This window comes from Nomascus leucogenys, chromosome 4, assembly GCF_006542625.1.
Source record: "Nomascus leucogenys isolate Asia chromosome 4, Asia_NLE_v1, whole genome shotgun sequence".
Taxonomy (NCBI): domain Eukaryota; kingdom Metazoa; phylum Chordata; class Mammalia; order Primates; family Hylobatidae; genus Nomascus; species Nomascus leucogenys.
This window is the reverse complement of record NC_044384.1, coordinates 61585871-61607546: the sequence shown is the minus strand read 5'-3', so window position 1 is coordinate 61607546 and position 21676 is coordinate 61585871. Positions and strand designations below refer to the sequence as shown.

Here is a 21676-nt window from a genome sequence, read left to right as displayed (position 1 = left end):
ACAAATGAGAGAAAGAATACTTGGAGAAAAAAATGGCCCAAAACTCCCCAAATTTGATGAAAAACTTTATTCTATATATCCGAGAAGCTCAATGAACTCTAAGTAGGATGAACTCGAATCCACACCTAGACACATCAGCATTAAACTGTCAAAAGCCAGAGACAAAAAGAGAATCTCAAAAGCAGTGAGAGAAGCAATTTATTACACAGAAGTGATCCTCAAAAAGATAAACAGCTAATTTGTCATCAGAAACCATAAAGCCAGAAGGCAGTGAACGAATATATTCAAAGTGTTGAAAGACAAAAGACTGCCAACTAAGAGTTCTTTTTTTTTTTTTTTGAGACGGAGTCTCTCTCTGTCACCCAGGCTGGATGGAGTGCAGTGGCGCCATCTCAGCTCACTGCAAGCTCCGCGTCCCGGGTTCACGCCATTCTCCTGCCTCAGCCTCCCGAGTGGCTGGGACTACAGGCGCCCACCACCACGACCTGCTAATTTTTGTATTTTTAGTAGAGATGGGGTTTCACTGTGTTAGCCAGGATGGTCTCAATCTCCTGACCTTGTGATCCACCTGCCTCGGCCTCCCAAAGTGCTGGGACTACAGGTGTGAGCCACGGCGCCCGGCCCAACCAAGAGTTCTTTACCCAGCACAAGTAGCCTTCAAAAATAATGGAAAGGGGCCAGGTGCGGTGGCTCACACCTGTAATCCTAGCACTTCGGGAGGCCAAGGCAGGCAGATCACAAGGTCAAGAGTTCGAGACCAGCCTGGCCAATATGGCGAAACCTCAACTCTACTAAAAATACAAAAATTAGCTGGGTATTGTGGTGCACGCCTGTAATCCCAGCTACTTGGGAGGCTGAGGCAAAAGAATCACTCGAACGAGGGAGGCAAAGGTTGCACCGAGCTGAGATTGCACTACTGCACTCCAGCCTGGGCTACAGAGCGAGACTCCATCTCAAAAAAAAAAAAGGAAGATTAAGACATTCTCAGATAAAAACTGAGGGAATTAGTTATTGGCAGATCTGCCCTAATGGAGCCACTAGAGAGAGTCCTTTGGGCTAAAATACCAGGATATTCGAAAGTATTATAACTCAAACACACATGAAGAAATAAACAGAAAATAAGGTAGTGGTAATTATATAATTAGAAAAGACAAGCCAGGCGCGGTGGGGCTCATGCCTGTAATCCCAGCCCTTTGGGAGGCCAAGGCAGGCGGATTACCTAAGGTCAGGAGTTCGAGACCAATGTGGCCAACATGGTGAAACCTCGTCTCTACTAAAAATACAAAAATAAGCCGGGAGTAGTGGCATGTGCCTGTAATCCCAGCATGTGCCTATAAGTCAAGCACAGGAGGCTGAGGCAGGAGAATCACTGGAACCCAGGAGGTGGAGGCTGCAGTAAGCCAAGGTTGTGCCATTGCACTCCAGCCTGGGCAACAAAGCAAAGACTCTGTCTCAAAAAAGAAAAGAAAAGAAAAGAAAAGAAAAGAAAAGAAAAGAAAAGAAAAGAAAAGAAAAGACAAGACAAGACAAGACAAGACAAGACAAGACAGACAAGACAAGACAGGAAGGAAGGAAGGAAGGAAGGAAGGAAGGCGAAAGAAAGAAAGAAAGAAAGAAAGAAAGAAAGAAAGAAAGAAAGAAAGAAAGAAGGAAAGAAGGAAAAGACAGTATAAATGCATTCTTTGTAACTTCTGATTCGAAAGATCAAGGCATAAAATAGTAAGTATAAAACTCTAGTAACAGGGCTATAATGTATAACGATCACATTTATATGAAAATAATAGTACACGGAAGTGGGAGGAGAACAAAGCTAAGTAGGAGCGGTTTTTGTATACTACAGATTATGTCATTGGCATTAATCCGGACTGGATTGTTATAAATTAAGATGCTGGTTGTAATCCCTAGAAAAACAACTAAAAATGTAGATTAACAACTATTGGCCAGATGTGGTGGCTCACTCCTGTAATCCCAGCACTTTGGGAGGCTGAGGCAGGTGGATCGCTTGAGCTCAGGAGCTGGAGACCAGCCTGGGCAACATAGTGAGACCCCACCTCTATAAAAAATTAGCCAGGTGTGGTGACATGCACCTGTGGTCCCAGCTACTTGGAAGGCTAAAGTGAGAGGATCACTTGAGCCCAAGAGGCAGAGGTTGCAGTGAGCCAAGACAGCGCCACTACACTCCAGCCTGAACGACAGAGCGAGATTTGTCTCAAAAAACAAAACAAAACTATTAAAAGGATATTAGTGATTGCCAGGAGATAGAAAGTGATTACCACTTAGTACAGGGTTTCTTTTGGAGTTGTAAAAATATTCTGGAATTAGTGGTGATGGTTGCACAATTTTGTTAACTCAAAACTACTGAACAGTATGCTTTAATACTGTGAATTTTATGATACGTAAATTTTATCTCCATAAAAGATAAATTCAATGAAGATACATTTAAGACAGATACAAGCAATTAACTGTATGTGAATTTTACCTCAAAATTAAAAATATTGAACCCTAGAAATTAATATGGATACTTTCAAAACTAGGAAAAAGTATACTGATATTTATAACTTGTTTTGAACTGTATTAAAAAACCAGATAAACTAATGGTGGGACAGATATATAAGGAGTAAAGCAACTATCAACGGTGAAACCTAGGTGTGAGTATATAGGTATTCCCTGTAGAATTTCAACTTTTCTGTATGTTTTTAAATGTTCATAATAAAATACTAAAGGAAAAAAAACAGTGCTGAGGAAACACTCAGATCCAGGTTGTGGACCATTCTACAAGAAAGCTAGCCTAAACACTATAGAAAAATTGAAATATTCTGAAAAACACAAAATCTAGGGAAACTATCATAGAATGAAGGAGATCAGACATGACCACAGAAAAAAAACTTATGAAAATCTTATGTTAAATATTGTTGCATTAATGATAAATTTCTTAGATGTAATAATGATTTTGTAGTTATTTATGATCATCCGCTTGTCCTCAGAATACACATGCTACAGTATTTGGGAGTGAAATCTCACAAACTGACAGCAGTGTACTTTCAAATGATTCAGAAAAGCAAAGTGTGTGTGTGCAAGTGTGTAGACAGATCATAAATGTGACAAAATGTTAACAACTGATAAATCTAGGTGAAGTATATATGGGTGCTAGTTCTTTCATCTTGTCTATTGGCTTGAAATGATTCAAAATAAAAAGGGTCGGGGGAGGGAGTAGTACCCAGGTAAACGAGAGTTACAAATAATATTTCCAAACTGAAATTCTCACGTCTCCCTCTACTCTCCCCTCTATCTACTACTATGCTACAGTCACAATAGTCTCCTTTCTGTCCTTCAAACAAAATGAGACTGTCACAATTTCAGTCTTTGCTTTGCTGGTGCTTCTTCTACCTGAAACACACTTCTCAAAGATCTTTATTTGGCTGCTTTTTTCTGATCATTCAAGCCTCAACTCAAATATAATCTCAAAGAGGCCCTCTTCTCCAACCACCTTATCTAGAGGAGATGTGCATCAGCTCTATTATTCTACATTTTTTTCTAGCAATCCATTCCTTCAACATTACTCTCACATTTTATTCATAGTAATAATAACTGAAATGCTTTTACATGTAATTTTTTGTATTTACTTCTGTTTCTCTCTCCAAAACAACATAAGCTACAGATCAAGACTGTTAGTTGTTTAGTACTTTTAGCCTGTTCTTGCCTTTCTTCTACAGCCTGTCTTCTATGACATCCATCCTTGTATGCAGAAAAAAACAAATGGAAGGAGTAAAGCAACTGAGCAGAAGCTAGAGGCTGAAGGGGTGTATCTGATGTTGACAGAAATCAGAGTGCGTCAAGGAACTGATACTGGACTTAAAAGACAGTACGAGTACCTAACAGCTATAGTAACAACTGATTGTTTACTGACACCAAACCCATAAAGCTAAGACTAAAACCAGCAGCAAAAAGATTTTTGCCAGAAATTACAATTTCCCTAATATTTGGTTAAGTTTAAAAGTTTGTTTTGTTCTAAGAACTAGAGAAAAATCAGAGTCAATGTCCCATGAATTCAGTTAAGATTTTCATTTCTTTCTACTCTTCCAGTTGATATAACTGATGTTTTTCTGACCATTTTGCCTAATCTACCATCTGTTCTACCTTCCCTTCTACCTAATACTTCTGTCATATGCTAAATCCTATCCTCACACTATTAAAGACAGTGGTCTTTGCCTTCTCTCTGGCTTTTTATAAATCCTTTAAATGCCACATATTTATAAAAATGGTGAAATAGAATGGTTGTGGAGAAATCTAGGCTAGGTGCAGTGGCTCACGCCTGTAATCCTAGCACTACGGGAGGCTGAGGAGGGCAGATCACCTGAGGTCAGAAGTTCAAGACCAGACCGGCCAACACGGTGAAACCCTGTCTCTACTAAACATACAAAAAATAGCCAGGCGTGGTGGTGGGTGCCTGTAGTCACAGCTACTCGGGAGGCTGAGGCAGAAGAATCGTTTGAACCTGGGAGGCAGAGGTTGCAGTGAGCCGAGATTGCACCACTGCACTTCAGCCTGGATGACAGAGCAAGACTCTGTCTCCAAAAAAAAAAAAGTCTGAGGTCAGGAATGAGAAGTAATAACAAAAATGACAGCTTCTATAGCTTATATTTATTGACTGTTTACCATATGCCAGGCTCTGTCCTAAGGATTTTACATGTACTAACTCACTTAGTTGTCATAAAACCTCATGGGATATTATCCCCATTTTATGGCTATGTAAGCTGAGGCACAGAGAAGTAAAGTAAGTTGACCAATGTCACACAATTAGTAAGTGGCAAGGCTAGAATCCAAACCAGGTTCAAATGATACAAGAGTTTTGTTTTTCATACTGCCTTGTCTCTTAAATGGCACTGTTAGGTCTTTACTAATTTGATTAAAATTCTGAGGGTGCTGAAATTTTAGAAGAAGACCAATGTTTTAGCTATATTTACACATTGAGATTGATCCTTAAACGCGGGTGACTTTTCTTGACAAGGTAAAGAACAAAGCAGGTTATGAACACATACCAACTATTTAATAAGAATGACAAGAGACTCTTCCCAAGTATGTTGTTAGAAGTAGAGCAACATAGCTTAAACTATCAAAAGGCCTGTGGGTCAAAGCTCTTCTTACTAGAGTTCCACTAATATCCCAAGAATCTAAATCTTTTTTATGTCTGATGGCTTTTAGCATATTTTGTTTTCCCTGTGACATCCTCATTCAGGATATTTTCTACAAGCACATTCTGATATATAACTCCACTAGATTCCACTCCTGAATGTTTTACAAAAAGAGCTCTGAAAGTAGAACAACAGTGAGCTCCACAGAACCACAAGCAATTTTAGACATTTTGCAAATGGTATGAAGCGATTTCTAAAGCCCATTTTAAAACAATTCTACTGCTATAGAGGCTATACAGAGTTAGGAAAGGAGAAAAGCTCTAAGGTACCAACATATCAACTCCTACATACCTCAGGAAATGCAAAATGAGCTGTTTAATGGAAAGGCACAATATCATATAGTTCTAACTATTTCTGAGTATCAATCATAAAAATTCTATAATATAAAACCTAAATAAATATGTGAATAACAGTAAAACCTCCAATGTATCATATGCATCCAAAGGCATACCAGTTTTTTATCCTTACTAAAATACATAGCTACCCGCAAAAAAAAACAGTAAGGTTTTCTAACCTTTCAAAGTCACCTTGCCTTGTGAATTTTGACAACCTATACACGGCCCAGTTGTTAAGCTGTTTAGAGGTCATTCCTCTTCCATTATCTATCACTGCAACAGCAGGTTTTCCTTGTGTTTCATCAAAAAGCTATGAAACAAAATAAGTTCAAAAAGATAGGAAAAGTCAAATCAATATTTAAAACATGAAAAGTCAAACATGAAAAAAATGATTCAACAGGCTCACTTATACATTACTGATGGAAGTGCAAATTAATACAATTTTCTGAAAGGCACTTCAGCAGCAGTATGTATCAAAAGCCTCGGAATTCTTCACGTCCTTTAGCCTAGAAATTCCATTTCTCAGAATTCAACTTAAGGAAATATTCAGAGACATTTACAAACGTGTGCAAGAATGTTCATCATTCCAGCATTCCTTCCAGTGGCAAAAATACAGAAAAAAAATCTAAATGTTCAACAGAACACAAACTACACAATTTATATTATAGCCAATAAGCCACTGCAACAACAGATTATATTGCAGAACATTCATGATATGACATATGTTAACAATGTACTGTTAAGGGAAAGTAGAAGATTACAAAAAACCAAAGGTACATATACATGTATACATATATGCATAGGAAAAAAACATGAAAAAATTTTAACAATAGATGAAGAGATATCTGACAATTATTTCTACTTTTAGTTTTATCTTTATTTTCTAATTTTCTCCAATAAACTTTTATTACTCTTACAAAAGGAAAAGTTAAATTGCTTTACAGTATTATTTCCTTACCAATTTGATCTGTATTCTTCTAACCCCAACGTTACGAGAAGTAGCAGACAATGAATTGTCAATTAATTCCGCAAGGGCAAATGCTGCAAGAGATTAAGAAAACACTGCTTAACTTTTCCCTCCCACATACTTTATATAAAACTTCAAAGAAGAAGAAACTATCAAGTACCTTAAAGCCAAAGAGCTAGAATTAAAGTATTATCCTGATCCTAATGATATAATACATAATAAAGGCATCATCACCAATCACCACCAGCATCAAAAAAGCAGTCATCAATCAGTACTTGTATGGCACTATACAGCATGAGTCAGCCAGCCATGATTCCTGGCTTCAAGGAGTTTATAATCTAAAGACAGACATACAAACATTAAGAGACAAACAGAAGACCATAACCATAAAATCAAAGACCATAACCATAAAATCAAATAGTCTGCAGTATGTAATTACATCATGCACAAGTCCAAAGTAAGCACATTTAGAAATATAAGGGCAAATATAAAGTGATAATAAGTGTCTTTTTTTTAGATTTCCTATACTGCTCATCTGCAAGGTAAGTGTCTCTTGAAAGCTAATTTGGATATAGAATTCTTATGACTAACAAATTTTTCAAGTGGCAGAATACATCTGCTCAACTGACACAGAACTGCTATAGATTCACTACCACACCACCAACCTGACATTCAATTTATCACTGGCTCAACATTAACTAATACTCTCCTTTCTTCAAAGTCACTATTCACACTATTTCCTGCTTTTATCCCCTCAGTAAAAAGAAAGGTAACATATCAAATTTACGTATCTTAATTCTGCAGAAGCTTAACCCAACAAAAGCTGTAATTAATCCAAAGCAGCACTTCAGGCTGGATGCGGTGGCTCACGCCTGTAATCCCAACACTTTGGGAGGCCGAGGCAGGCTGATGCTGTGAGGTCCGGAGTTTGAGACCAGACTGGCCAACACAGTGAAACCCCATCTCTATTAAAAATACAAAAAAATAGCTGGGCATGGTAGCTGGTGCCTATAATCCCAGCTACTCAGGAGGCTGAGGCAGGGGAATCGCTTGAACCTGGGAGGCAGAGGTTGCAATGAGCCAAGATTGCACCACTGCACTCCAGCCTGGGCAACAGAGCGAGACTCTATCTCAAAAACAAAAACAAAAAACCAAAGTAGCACTCCAGCAAGCACTTCTACTCACCCTAAACACTCCAAGGACAGCTATGTTTGTAAACGAATTGCAAAGAAGTTACCACAAATTAGATTATGTACAAGGGTCTGGCTAAGGTAATAACTCCAGAAAATGAAGAAGGGACACTGTGGGAAATGGCAGCAAAAGAAACTTTAAGAGAAATTTGGAAGGAAGAAATCAGTAGAATTTAGAATCTGATTAGATGAAAAAGAAGAGGGGAAAAAGAAATTTGCTCATCACACGGGTACAACAGTTAAGGCTTGGATCAGTTTTACTGAAAGTATAAAAAGAAAAGATCAAGGCCAGGCGAGGTGGCTCACGCCTGTAATCCCAGCACTTTGGGAGGCCAAGGCGGGCGGACCTTCAGGTCAGAAGATCAAGACCATCCTGGCTAACACGGTGAAACCCCGTCTCTACTTAAAAAATACAAAAAAATTAGCCAGGCATGCTGGCGGGCGCCTGTAGTCCCAGCTACTCAGGAGACTGAGGTAGGAGAATGGCGTGAACCCGGGAGGCGGAGCTTGCAGTGAGCCGAGATAGCGCCACTGCACTCCAGCCTGGGCGACAAAGCGAGACTCAGTCTCAAAAAAAAAAAAAAAAAAAAAAAAAAAAGATCAACATGACTTGAAGAAATGTCCCCCAGAGTCAAAAAGAACCAGAAGTAGGGAAACAGAAGCAGGGAAAGACCCGGGAATGTACTGTAAAGTCACAGAAATCAAGGCAAGATTTTAAACACTGGGGTTTTCTGCTTATCCATATAATGATGGTATGAACGAAAACTGATATGGTTTTCAACTGATACGGTTTTCATATCACTTCATAATGATGGTATGATGAAAACCGATCAATACGAAACATAAACTACATTAAGAGTTTAAAATGAATACTTCTGTTGACTCTATAATTATACACTTAGCAATTTATCCCCAGGAAAATAATTAAAGATTCATGGACCAGGTGCAGTGGCTCACGCCTGTAATCCCAGCACTTTGCGAGGTCGAGACGGGCGGATCACCTGAGGTCAGGGGTTCGAGACCAGCCTGACCAAAATGGAGAAACCCCATCTCTATTAAAAATACAAAATTAGCTGGGTGTGGTGGTGCATGCCTGTAATCCCAGCTACTTGGGAGGCTGAGGCAGGGGAATTGCTTGAACCCAGGAGGCGGAGGTTGCGGTGAGCCAAGATCACGCCATCGCACTCTAGCCTGGGCAACAAGTGAAACTCTATCTCAAAAAAAAAAAAAAAAGGAATTAAAAGATTCACTTAATTTTTTTTTTTTTTTTTTTTTTTTTTTTTTTTTTTTTTTAGATGCACTCTCCCTCTGGTGCCCAGGCTGGAGTGGCAATGGCATGATCTCAGCTCACTACAAGCTCCGCCTCCCAGGTTCAAGCGATTCTCCTGCCTCAGCCTCTTGAGTAGTTGGAATTACAGGCACCCACCTCCACGCCTGGCCAATTTTTGTATTTTTAGTAGAGACAGGGTTTCACCATGTTGGCCAGGATGGTCTCTAACTCCTGACCTCAAGTAATCTGCCTGCCGCGGCTTCCCAAAGTGCTGGGATTACAGGCGTAAGCCCAGCCAGATTCACTCAACTTTAAAATATTTAAGCACCTACTATGTGCCAGGCATTGTTCTAGGAACTGAACAAAGCAGGTGAAGGTTCTGTTCTTAGGGATTTAACATTCTAACAGAGGAATATGGGAAAGAAAATATAATCATAATAGGTAAATTCTATAGCATGTTAGAAGATGGTTTGTGCAATGGAGAAAAAAGAAACAGCAGAGAAATGAAATCAAGTAATAGTAAAGACACAGAAGGAATACAGTAGCAATTAAATAGAGTAAGTTTTGTTGAGAAGACAACAGATAACCGAGACTTGGAGGAAGTGAAGAAGTGAGTCCAGGGCTAACTAGAGGAAGAGCATTCCAAGCAGAGGGCCCTAAGCTGAGAATATGGATGGCACTGAAGGGGAGTGAAAAAGTAAGAAACGTAGTAGAAACAAAGTCAGAGAAGTACAAAGCAGAGCTAGTAAGGCCCTGCAGGCAACTCTAACAACTTTGGCATTTACCCTTAGTGAAATGGGGGAGCCATGAGTGTTTTCAGCAGAGAGTGACACAATCTAATTTCTCAAACCTTTTATGGACAGGGATGAAAAGACAGGTACCAGTAACTACCAGTTAGTGTAATCTGGGTGATACAGTGGTGCCTCCAGACCAGGTGGTAGCAATAGAAATGGTGAGAAATGGTCATTTTAAGATAAAACATTGAGAATAGGACCCAAAGGATTTTCCGTCAAATTAAATAAGAGGTATGAGAAATACAGGTATCAATTTGATTTTTGGCCTGTGCAGCAGGAAGGACACAGTAATAATCAACTCAGATGGGGGGAACTATGTGTGGTATAAAATTCAGTGAGCAGATGAGGGTTCCCATTTTAGACATCCTAGAGGAGATGCCACATGGGCAGCTGGATGGATAAAACTGGACTTCAAGAGATAAACCCAGCACCATTTTCAATATTTAACTAAAAATGACCATTTCTTACCTCTTCCTTGTGAGAGTCACTTCCGTAATGATGTTATTTAGAACCATGAGATAGGACCTGATCACCAAGTGAGGAAGTAAGATACAACATAAAGGGCAAGAACTAAGCCCTAAGGCACTTCAACATTAATAAGGTGGGGAGAGAAGGGCAGGCAGTGAGGTAAGAAGAAAATCAAGGTGCTTATAATCCCAGGGCTTTGAGAGACCAAGGCAGGAGAATAATTTGAGGCCAGCAATTCAAGACCAGCCTGGGCAACATAGCGAGACTCCATCTCTACAAAGAAAATTTTATTTTTATTTTTAATTTTTAGAGAGAGAGTCTCACTCTGTTGCCCAGACTGAAGTGCAGGGGTGCAGTCATAGCTCACTATAGCCTCGAATTCCTTGGCTCACTCAAGCAATCCCCCTGCCTCTGCCTTCCAAGTAGTTAAGCAAGGCAAGCACCAAAACGTCCAAATAATTCCTGTATTTTTTTGTAAAGATGGGGTCATATTATGTCCCCCAGGCTGGTCCTAAAGTCCTGGTCTCAAGTGATCTTCCTGCCTCAGACTCTCAAAGTGCTGGGATTACAGGCATGTGCTAGTGCATCCAGCTACAATTTTTTTTTTTTTTAATTAGCTGGGCATGGTGGTATGCACTTGGAGTCCTACTCATTCAGGAGACTGAGGCAGGGGGATCGTTTAAGCTTAGGAGTTTGAGGCCACAGTGTGCTGTGGTCATGCCACTGCAAAAAGGAAGAAAATCAAGAATATGGACTCTCGAAAGTCAAGTGAAAAAAGTATATAAAAGAAGTGACAAAACAGTGTCAAGTAACACTTCAAGAAAAATTAGAACTGAAAATTAAAAATTGATCACTGGATTTAGTTGTTGGTGACCATAAGAGAGTGGGTACAGTAGAGTGGTAGGCCAAAATGTCTGGTCAGAGTAGGAAAGAATGGGAGGAAGAGAAGGACTGCTGATAGCGAATGCATTCAACTCTCTGGAGGAGTTTTGCTACAAACAGGATCAAAAAATTTTAGGCAGTAGCCAATGAAGGAAGTAAGACTTCAGTGTTTTTAAGATGGGAGAAGAGCTTTTTTGTACAAAAAGAACAACATGAGAGGTAATAAATGTACTAGTTATATATTCAAGCTCTGAAGTCACTCTCCTAAAGTTTAAATGCTGGCTCCACCACTCACTAGTAGTGTGGCAAGTTACCTAAAATCTCTTAGCCCCAGTTAATTCTGCAAAACAGGATCTTTACCTATATTATTTCCTAACATTAGCTACTACACAGGATTAAGGAATAAATGAGACAATGCTCATAAGTACTTGGTACAATGCCTGGCACTGTAGCCAATAGTAATGATAGTAGTGGTAGTGTTAATGTTAAGAAAGCGCACAAAGATTTAGTCACAAGAACATTCAGAGTCATTTGTAACCATAACAAAATTAAAAACAACCTAAATGTCTAATAGAAGAACATTGTTCAGACCGGGCACGGTGGCTTATACCTGTAATCCCAGCACTTTGGAAGGCTGAGGCGGGAGGATCACCTGAGGTCAAGAGTTCAAGACCAGCCTGGTCAACATGGTGAAACTCCGTCTCTACTAAAAATACAAAAATTGGCCAGGCGTGGTGGTGCCTGCCTGTCATCCCAGCTACTCGGGAGGCAGAGGCAGGAGAATCACTTGAACTCAGGAGGCAGAGGTTACAGTGATCCAAGTTCACACCACTGCACTCCAGCCTGGGTGACAGAGAGCAACTGTCTCAAAAAAAAAAAAAGAAAAAGAATACTGTTCAAATAAATTATATTACCTAAATACTATCAAAATATACGCAGACACATATATATTAAAAGATGTTCACTTCATTTTTAAACAAAATGTGGGTTAAAGAAGTATGCACCATATAAAACCATTAAAAATCAAATAATATGAAAAGGTCTGAAATGACAAACACCAAAGTGTTAGTGGTGGTTATGTCTGGGTAGTAGAGAGATTCTTTTTGTTCTATTTGCTTATCTATGTTTTCTAATTTCCTGCAAACAAGAATACACACATAATGAGAAAAAAATAATTTTAATACAAAAGTTTACGATGAACATGTAAGTAGTATTAGACACTTTGGCAGGTCCTGAAAGAGAGGATTCAGTAAACTAATCGATTTGTAAAGATCATTAGCAAATGGTCCAGAGAAAGGACAGAAACTAGCAAGTAGTAAAGGTAGAAGGAAATGATAAAGACATGGAAATATGAACACAAACTTCTTACTTACGCAATCTAGCTATATGTATTTGCAAAGTAAAACAAGTATTTTCTTAATTGGGAAAGGTCTACAGGAGGCCAGGAAATCAGGAGAAGAGAGTATACAGGATATGGAAAGCTGTATAGGTACAAGACCCCTTATGAGTTGAAAAGAAAAGTTCTACTAGTAGGTTAGCTTTAAAGGAGAGTTTTTTTTTCACTGAAGATGACATAGGTAGAAGACATAATAATACCGTGATGAATTTGAGTAAGAAAGAAAATGAGTGGTCTTCTAATAAAGTGTAATAAGATTTATAAAAAGTGAAGGAATGGGATATGTGATCAGGGAATAAAGGCAGGTAATAGTTTATCAAAATTAGTATGAATGTGGTACTTACGCAAAGGATTTTGTCCTTCACTGGCATAATATTCATACATGCCACTTTTAACCAGCGTGTCATAGTGAGGTAAGAAGTCAATTCGTTCTTTCGTAGCTGTCAATAGTAACTGATTGACTGACTGTAGCAGGTATAAGGTGACTCCATCTTTAACAGTTTCATCTGTAATCAAGAGTGAAAATCATAAGTGCTAGGTCAGCATCAGAAACTCAATGAACTTATAATTGTGAATATACAAATTCTATCTACGAAATATCTTTAATGATGGTAAAGAAAAAACCCCAATCATCTACCTGTAAGCAAAATCATGTTAAGGATATTAATGAAACAAGCACAAATACTTCCATTCATTTGAAACACTCAATTCTTAGTAAGTTAAACTATCACAGGAAATCAGACGAGAATCTAAAATAGAGTAGTGTCAACATGAATGGAAAATGGTTAAATTCAGATGGAATCAGGCATGAAAAACCAGCAGGTCTTGGAAAACTAATTAGGTTAAAAAAAGATAATGGAATAATCCAAGTTGGTTAGGAAAATTAGCTTCAGAAGATTTGTGCTAGGCAGAATCATCTTCTGTAGCCATAACTTATATCAACTATTTTTCTATAATCAAGCTTGACAATTATAACCTCTGTGCAAACTATGCACTTATAGCCAGTTTCCTCCCTCATCCCAACAAATTAACAAAAATCATCAACAGATTTAGATGCATATCTAATAAGTTATTGCTATATCATGTACTAGACCTTATTAAATATAAAAGCATGAACTTAGTAACACTGTTTACCTACCAAAATTATCACAGGTAATTTCTTTCCTACTTGTTGTTGTAATAACAAATTTTTCTTCAGGTGAAATGCCAAGTGTCTATCCAAAATAAGAAATAAAATCACTTATTACACAAAGGAAATAAATGTATTATTCAAATTTATAAAAATATGAAAATATTGATAGTACATTATAATTCTGTAATAATTACTACACTTATCTAGGAAATATAAAACTCTATATCTAAATTTTGCCTTTGCATAATTAATAGTGCATAAATCTATATAAATTACTTACTTAACAAGGTCATTTTTTCTGCTACTATAAGCAATCTAGGAACACTAGTGATTAGGTGGAACGTTTTAAAAGCGTTTTAACATCATCAGCAGGACCCACCCAGACAAAAGACATAGTATTTCATACCAACATATAAGTTATCAACTTATTTGGAACAAAGCTTTAACATAACTCATGTTCACATAGACTAGATATTTAAGTATGCAAAAACAAAATAGAAGAAAACAGAAGTTAGCATTTTATAGCAAGGAGGGAAGAATAGCCATGCTTTGTAAGACATACAGGTCCATTCAAACGAATAACTTTAAAAATTAAAGCAAATTATAATTAGAGGGAAATTGGCCAGGCGTGGTAGCTCACGCCTGTAATCCCAGCACTTTGGGAGGCCGAGGCCTCGGATCACAAGGTCAGGAGTTCAAGACCAGCCTGACCAACGGTGAAACCCCATCTCTACTAAAATACAAAAATTAGCCAGGTGTGGTGGTGCACACCTGTAATCCCAGCTACTCAGGAGGCCGAGGCAGGAGAATCGCTTGAACTGGGGAGGCGGAGGTTGCAGTGAGCCAAGATCACGCCACTGCACTCCAGCCTGAGCAACAGAACGAGACTCTGTCTCAAAGAAAAAAAAAAAAATTAGAGGGAAATTGCAACAAGAAAAAAAGGTTGACAAGGATCAACAAAGAGAAAAAGTAAAAACACAAAAAAATGAAAAGGAGAAAATACGAATGACCAACGAACACATGAACTGTAAAATCACATTAATCAAAAAATGAGAATTAGAAAAGTGGTTAATATTTTCATTTACATTAGAATTAAAACATACATGCTCTGTCTAAAATGAAACAATACAGTAATATATAGTTAGGAGAAAAGGCTTCTGTTTCAGGTAGTAATGGACTAGTCTAAAGATTAACATTCTTATTGAAAACAACTAAAAAATCTAGACTAGTGATACTCAAATCTTCAAAAATGATATTAATAAAAACTATTATTGCTCACTACTGGAATGAGCTAGGGCACCAACTTCTTACTCTGAACACTGACAAATTAAGGGAAAGAACAAATTATTTACACTGCTTTTCTTGTATCAATGGTACTTCAGGGTAACCAAAATAGCTCTGGCTCATGAGGCAAAGTTGTTCTTTAAAGAATTCCAGCTAATACATACAGGAGGAATGGCAAATCAGATCAAAACTTCCTTATGGAGGAATCCTGCTGAAATCACGTAAATCCCAAGATTTTAATGTTAGCATTGCTATGAGTGGGTGAAACACCCACACATCACGTGCCTCCCAATGTAATGCCATATGAAGTATCGGTACTACCTACAAAGTATTGCCTCCTGACCCCAAAGAAGTTGAACCTAAATCAAATCAAGCCTTTAAAGCTAACTTTTAGTTTACAGAATATATATGGAGATAAAACAAATTAAGTAACACCAAAAAAGAGCACAAACAAATTCATAATGTGAATATTAAAGACCTAGTTGATTTCTTCAAGAGGTCAACTGCAGGAAAACTAAAGAGACTGGGGGAGGAGGAATTTGCTCAAATGCTTTAAACTGAAAATAATTAGGAAACACACAAAAGAAGTTTAATGTGAGGACTATGTCAGATCCTGATTTAAACAAACCAACTATAAAAAGATACTTTTAAACATTCAGAGAACTCAGTAAGGACAGAGACATTAGACAATATTAAAAATACTTAACTTTAATGGTTTGATAATACATATGCATGCTGAAGTATATGGGGTGAAATGACCTAAGACCTAGAATATGCCTTAAATACATTACAAAAGACAAAAATGATGCTAGTGTGGTAAATTCCTGTTAACTTGAATCTGGATGAGTACACTGGGGTTCATAACATGATTCTCTCTTTGTATGTGTCTGAAGCTTTTCATAAGAAAAGTTCTACTTTAAAATATGCTGGAATAGGCTGGGCGCGGTGGCTCAAGCCTGTAATCCCAGCACTTTGGGAGGCCGAGGAGGGTGGATCACGAGGGCAGGAGATCAAGACCATCCTGGCTAACACGGTGAAACCCTGTCTCTACTAAAAGTACAAAAAAATTAGCTGGGCGTGGTGGCAGGCGCCTGTAGTCCCAGCTACTCGGGAGGGTGAGGCAGGAGAATGGCGTGAACCCAGGAGGCGGACCTGGCAGTGAGCCGAGATCGCGCCACTGCACTCCAGGCTGGGCGACAGAGCGAGACTCCGTCTTAAAAAAAAAAAAAAATCCTGGAATACACCAGTGGAAGAGAATAGAGGGCCCTGAGACGGGTCCACATATATATGGATGGAGAGCCTAGCAAACAAGAGAGGTGACATTACAAATTGGTGGAGAAAGAATAAACTATCCAATGAATGATATTAAGACAACTAGTTGTCTCAACATGGAAACAGATAAAATCCACACCTTAACTTAGACAAAAATAAATTCCAGGAGAATTAAACCAGCTGTACATTAGCCCAAAATTGTAAAAGAACACATAGGGAAATAATTTTGAGTGAGCATAAAGGGATTTCTGAAAAGGTACAAACAGTGGGCCAGGCACAGTGGTTCACAGCTGTAATCCCAGTACTCTGGGAGGCCAAGGTGGGCGGATTGCTTGAGCTCAGGAGTTCAAGACCAGTCTGGGCAAAGTGGTAAAACCCCATCTCTACAAAAAATGCGAAAAAAAAAATAGCTGGGCATGGTGGTGCACACGTGTAGTCACAACCACTCAAGAGGCTGAGGTTGGAGGATCCCAAACCTGGGTGGCCAAGGCTGCAGTGAGCCGTGATCACACACTACTGCACTCCAGCTTGGGTGACTTTTGAGTGAGACCCTGTCTCAAAAGATGCAAATAGCACAAGTCATAAAGAAAAAGACCAGACAATATAAAAAGATCAACATCACTAGTTATCAGAGAAATTAATATAACTTATTCTCATCAGGTAGGCAAAATGTTAAATTCTGAGCCCATCAAGTGTAGGCCTCTGTAAAAAGAAATAGGTACCTTACGCACTGCTGATATGACTGAAAAAAAGTCAAACATAAAGAATTAATTTGGCATACTTTAGTAAACTTAAAAGATACTCATATTCGATGCAATTCCACCCTAGAGAAATAAAGCCATGAACATAAACTGACTGGGAAGATTCTATTTGTTTAACAGAGACAAAAATCTGACCTTACAGATTTTTATTAGGTTTTATATAACCATGACAGTCGTGTATTTTTTAATTCATTACTACTTTTTTATTTCTATGATGTCCCAATTTTTTTTTTTTTTTTGGTTTTTTGTCGTTGTTGAGACAGAGTCTTGCTCTGTTGCGCAGGCTGGAGTGCAATGGCGCGATCTCAGGTCACTGCAAGCTCCGCCTCCCAGGTTCACACCATTCTCCTGCCTCTGCCTCCCAAGCAGCTGGGACTACAGGCGTGCACCACCACACCTGGCTAATTTTTGTATTTTTAGTAGAGACAGAGTTTCATCATGTTGGCCAGTTGGTCTCAAACTCCTGACCTCAGATGATCTGCCTGCCTTGGCCTCCCAAACTGCTGGGATTAGAGGCATGAGCCACCAGGCCTGGCCAATGTCCAACTTGTTAAATCATGCAATTATGCATCCTGTAGTTACTGAAAAGCTATGTACAAATGATTTTTTTAAGATCTATGTTCACCTAAAAAGTATTTATATCTAATTATTCCATATAATCCCACATAAGTCTATTATTTATTATTTTTTAAAGATTTTTTGAGTACTCTTCTACGATAATTGCATATAATAGTTCATTTAGCCTTCACTAACTACATAGAAGACTCCCCCTATTTCCTAACTGTCAAATTATCTACGGATAGGAATTCTAGCACCTTATTCTCTTCTCCCAACAATGGCAACTGGGTTATCGTTCCTGACCATCTAATTGTATCCAGTTTTGCCTGTAGTTTCCTGCACTGGAGCAAATAGTTCATTTTCTTTTGATTTTTAACCCACATTAAAAACCCACAGATTTTTAATCCACGTTAAAAACCCAGATTTTTTTTTTTTTTTTTTTTTTTTTTGAGACGGAGTCTCGCTCTGTCACCCAGGCTGGAGTGCAGTGGCGCGATCTCGGCTCACTGCAAGCTCCGCCTTCCGGGTTCACGCCATTCTCCTGCCTCAGCCTCTCAGAGTAGCTGGGACTACAGGCGCCCACCACCACGCCCAGCTAATTTTTTTGTACTTTTAGTAGAGACAGGGTTTCACCGTGTTAGCCAGGATGGTCTTGATCTCCTGACCTCGTGATCCACCCGCCTCGGCCTCCCAAAGTGCTGGGATCACAAGCGTGAGCCACTGCGCCACCCATAGATTTTTAATCCACATTAAAAACCCATAGATTTTTAATCCACATTAAAAACCCATAGATTTTTAATCTATAAATCTATTATTATTCAATTAAGACACATAAACTATCTTTTTTTTTTTTAAGTTCCTGGATACATGTGCAGAACATGCAGGTTTGTTACACAGATATACATGTGCCATGGTGGTTTGCCACGCCTATCAACCCGTCATCTAGGATTTAAGCCCCACATGCATTAGGTATTTGTCCTAATGCTCTCCCTCTCCTTGCCTCTTACCCTACAACAGGTCCCCGTGTGAGATGTTCCCCTCCCTATGTCCATGTGTTCTCACTGTTCAACTCCCACTTATGAGTGAGAACATGCAGTGTTTGGTTTTCTGTTCCTGTGTTAGTCTGCTGAGAATGATGGCTTCCAGCTTCATCCATGTCCCTGCAAAGGACATGATCTCATTCTTTTTTATGGCTGCATAGTATTCCATGGGGTATATGTGCCACATTATCTTTATCCAGTTGATCATCGATAGGCATTTGTGTTGGTTCTAAGTCTTTGCTATTGTAAATAGTGCTGCAATAAACTTTAAAATTAATCCATATTAAAAATCCATGGTTTTTAATCCACATCAAAAATCCATATTAAATATCCATGGATTTTTCATCCATATTAAATATCCGTGGATTTTTCACGGGGCGCGGTGGCTCATGCCTGTAATCCCAGCACTTTGGGAGGCCGAGGTGGGTAGATCACCTGAGGTCAGGAGTTCCAGACCACCCTGGCCAACATGGTAAAATCCCATCTCTACTAAAAATACAAAAATTAGCCGGGCATGACGGCTGGTGCCTGTAATCTCAGCTATTTGGGAGGCTGAAGCAGGAGAATCGCTTGAACTTGGGAGGCAGAGGTTGCAGTGAGCCAAGATTGTGCCACTGCACTCCAGCCTGGGTGACGAGTGAAACTCCCATCTCAAAAAAAAAAAAAAAACCATGGATTTTTAATCTATAAATCTATTATTATTTAATTAAGACACATAAACTATCTTTTTGTTTTCCCTGCTTCATCTATAAAAATTATTTCTTGAATTCACAATTTTTCTAAGTATTTTATTTTATTATTGTTTGTTTGTTGAGACAGAGTCTCGCTCTGCCACCCAGGCTAGAGTGCAGTGGTACGTTCTCAGCTCACTGCAACTTTCGACTCCCGGGTTCAAGTAATTCTCCCTGCCTCAGCCTCTCGAGTAGCTGGGATTACAGGCACCTGCCACCAGATCCAGCTAATATTTGTATTTTTAGTAGAGACGGGGTTTCACCATGTTGACCAGACTGATCTCTAACTCTTGACCTCAGGTGATCCGCCCACCTTGGCCTCCCAAAGTGTTGGGATTACAGGTGTAAGCCACCATGCCGTCCCCAACTTCTCTTAAATATTTAAGGACTAACTGACTTGCAGTGCATAAAATGATTACCTACCAAAATGACCAGTTAATTTTATTTTTTAAATTATTTTCTTTCACTATCTCTAAACAAGAGGTAATTTTCATCCATGGATTAGTCAGAAGGCACATAGCTTAATTAGCACTGCTCTGAAACTCTGCAACCTAGTCAGCTTTTAATGTGGCTCCATTATATTTCGTTACCTTACTATGGCACTTGCTACGCCATTGTTTTCTGCTTTTTTTTTTCCAAAATTTCAAGTTTATTGTAGAAATTGATGAGCAAATCTTATATTAAAATACAAAACACCTAGAATAGCCGCACAACAAAAAACACTGGAGCCACACAAAGGAAAATGTAGACAATTTCTTCAAATTGGTGGTGGGGGGATATGCACACATGGGACTTAATATCTGGGCATATTTTAGAACTAACCAAATGAGTCATCTTCTAACTGTTGATTCTGCAAGGCCACAAGGGCTCAGGTGAGTCAACAGCTGCTTATCAGAGGTCTAAGGGCTTCTTGCAGATTTGCCCTTTCCATTTCTCCCCTCTCCTTTTCCATGAGGTGAACTTTATTCAAACAACAATTTAGAGCTGGGTGTGGTGGCTCATGCCTGTATTCCCAGCACTTTGGGAGGCCAAGGCAGGTGGACCACCTGAGGTCAGGAGTTCAAGATCAGCCTGGCCAACATGGCAAAACCCCATCTCTACTAAAAGTATAAAAATTAGCCAGGCGTGGTGGCAGGCACCTGTAATCCCAGCTACTCAAGAGGCCGAGGCAGGAGAACCACTTGAACCTGGGAGGCAGAGGTTGCAGTAAGCCAAGATGGCACCACTGCACTCCAGCCCGGGCAACAGAGCGAGACTCTGTCTCAAAATAAATAAATAAATAAATAAATAACAGTTTAGGATCATCCATAATACTGCCTGACAGTACAAACATTTATTGGTTTAATTTACGTTTTAACAAAAACTTTAGTATATTATTTTGTCTCTTCCCCTAAGGACAAAAGTGATGGTTCTAATAAATAGTGTGGAGTAGTTTAAAAAAACATATATATATATATGCATGCTTTGGAATCAAATTGACCTAAATTCCAATCCCAGTTTCACTGCTTGTTGACCATGTAATCTCAGATTATTAATTCAGTGACTTAATTCAGTTCTTCGAGTACGTAATGGAGACAAAGTTATGGGATCCGAGGCATAATCTAATAATGCTTAAAAGAAGTCTAACAACAAAAAAGTTAGCCTTCTCAGCCTTCTTTTTTCTTACTAGTTGGTCCCTCTCATTTCTAACTAAATTTAAAATGTTTTCTAGCAGGATAAAGTGGGAGGAAGGAGGAACAGAATTTTGGTTTTCCAGTTGAAATATTGAAGGAAGGAATAAAGACATCTGTTCCCTACAGCAAAGAATGCCATTGAGTAGTATAACAGAATGAACAGAGGTTCTGGGTTTGAATACTAACTTGAGCTTTACTATCTAAGTAATGAGTAATGAGTCACCAACACGACTGTGTTTATACTTCTGTAATAAAATGCCAATAACACTTCCTCTATTTAAGAGTTACTGAGACATCTCACAAGAGGGAAATAGTGCATTTCTAGAGGAAGGGTAAAGTAGCAAAACATTTTCAAAAAGCAATTTTAAAATACGAAACTAGAGCTTTAAAGATGTGTCTCATCTTCGATCCAGTTCTAAGATTTCAAACTAAGCAAACAATAATAAAGACATAAAAGGCTATGTATTCAAAGATGTTTTTCCACCGGGTGCAGTGGCTCACGCCAGTAATCCCAGCACTTTGGGAGGCGGGTGGATCTCTTGAGCCCAGGAGCTAGACACTAGCCTGGGCAACATAGCCAAACACCCGTATGTACGAAAAATACGAAAAAAAAAAAAAAAAGCTGGGCATGGTGGCGCTCACCTGTAGTCCTGGCTACTTGGGAGGCCGAGGTGGGAGGATCACCTGAGACCGGGAATATTTGGGCCTGGGAAAATGTTTATTACAGCATT

General features: G+C 38.9%; 1 protein-coding gene across 4 annotated transcripts in view; it reads right to left on the bottom strand.

The window, feature by feature from the left end:
* Nucleotides 1–21676, bottom strand: part of SMCHD1 (structural maintenance of chromosomes flexible hinge domain containing 1) — a 154010-nt gene that overhangs the window by 130217 nt on the left and 2117 nt on the right. For 3 of the 4 annotated variants that reach the window (XR_004029653.1, XM_030810685.1, XM_030810687.1), the window contains exons 2-5: nt 13633–13708; nt 12839–13000; nt 6486–6568; nt 5707–5837 (exon numbers count right to left, since the gene is read on the bottom strand). Coding sequence is in view for 3 of the 4 variants with exons in the window: in XM_030810685.1 (XP_030666545.1) it covers nt 5707–5837; nt 6486–6568; nt 12839–13000; nt 13633–13708 (452 nt within the window). In the remaining variant the exon portion in view is untranslated. Of the gene's footprint in view, nt 1–5706; nt 5838–6485; nt 6569–6654; nt 6775–12838; nt 13001–13632; nt 13709–21676 lie in introns of those variants that run through there. The other variant, XM_030810686.1, reaches the window with a different exon arrangement.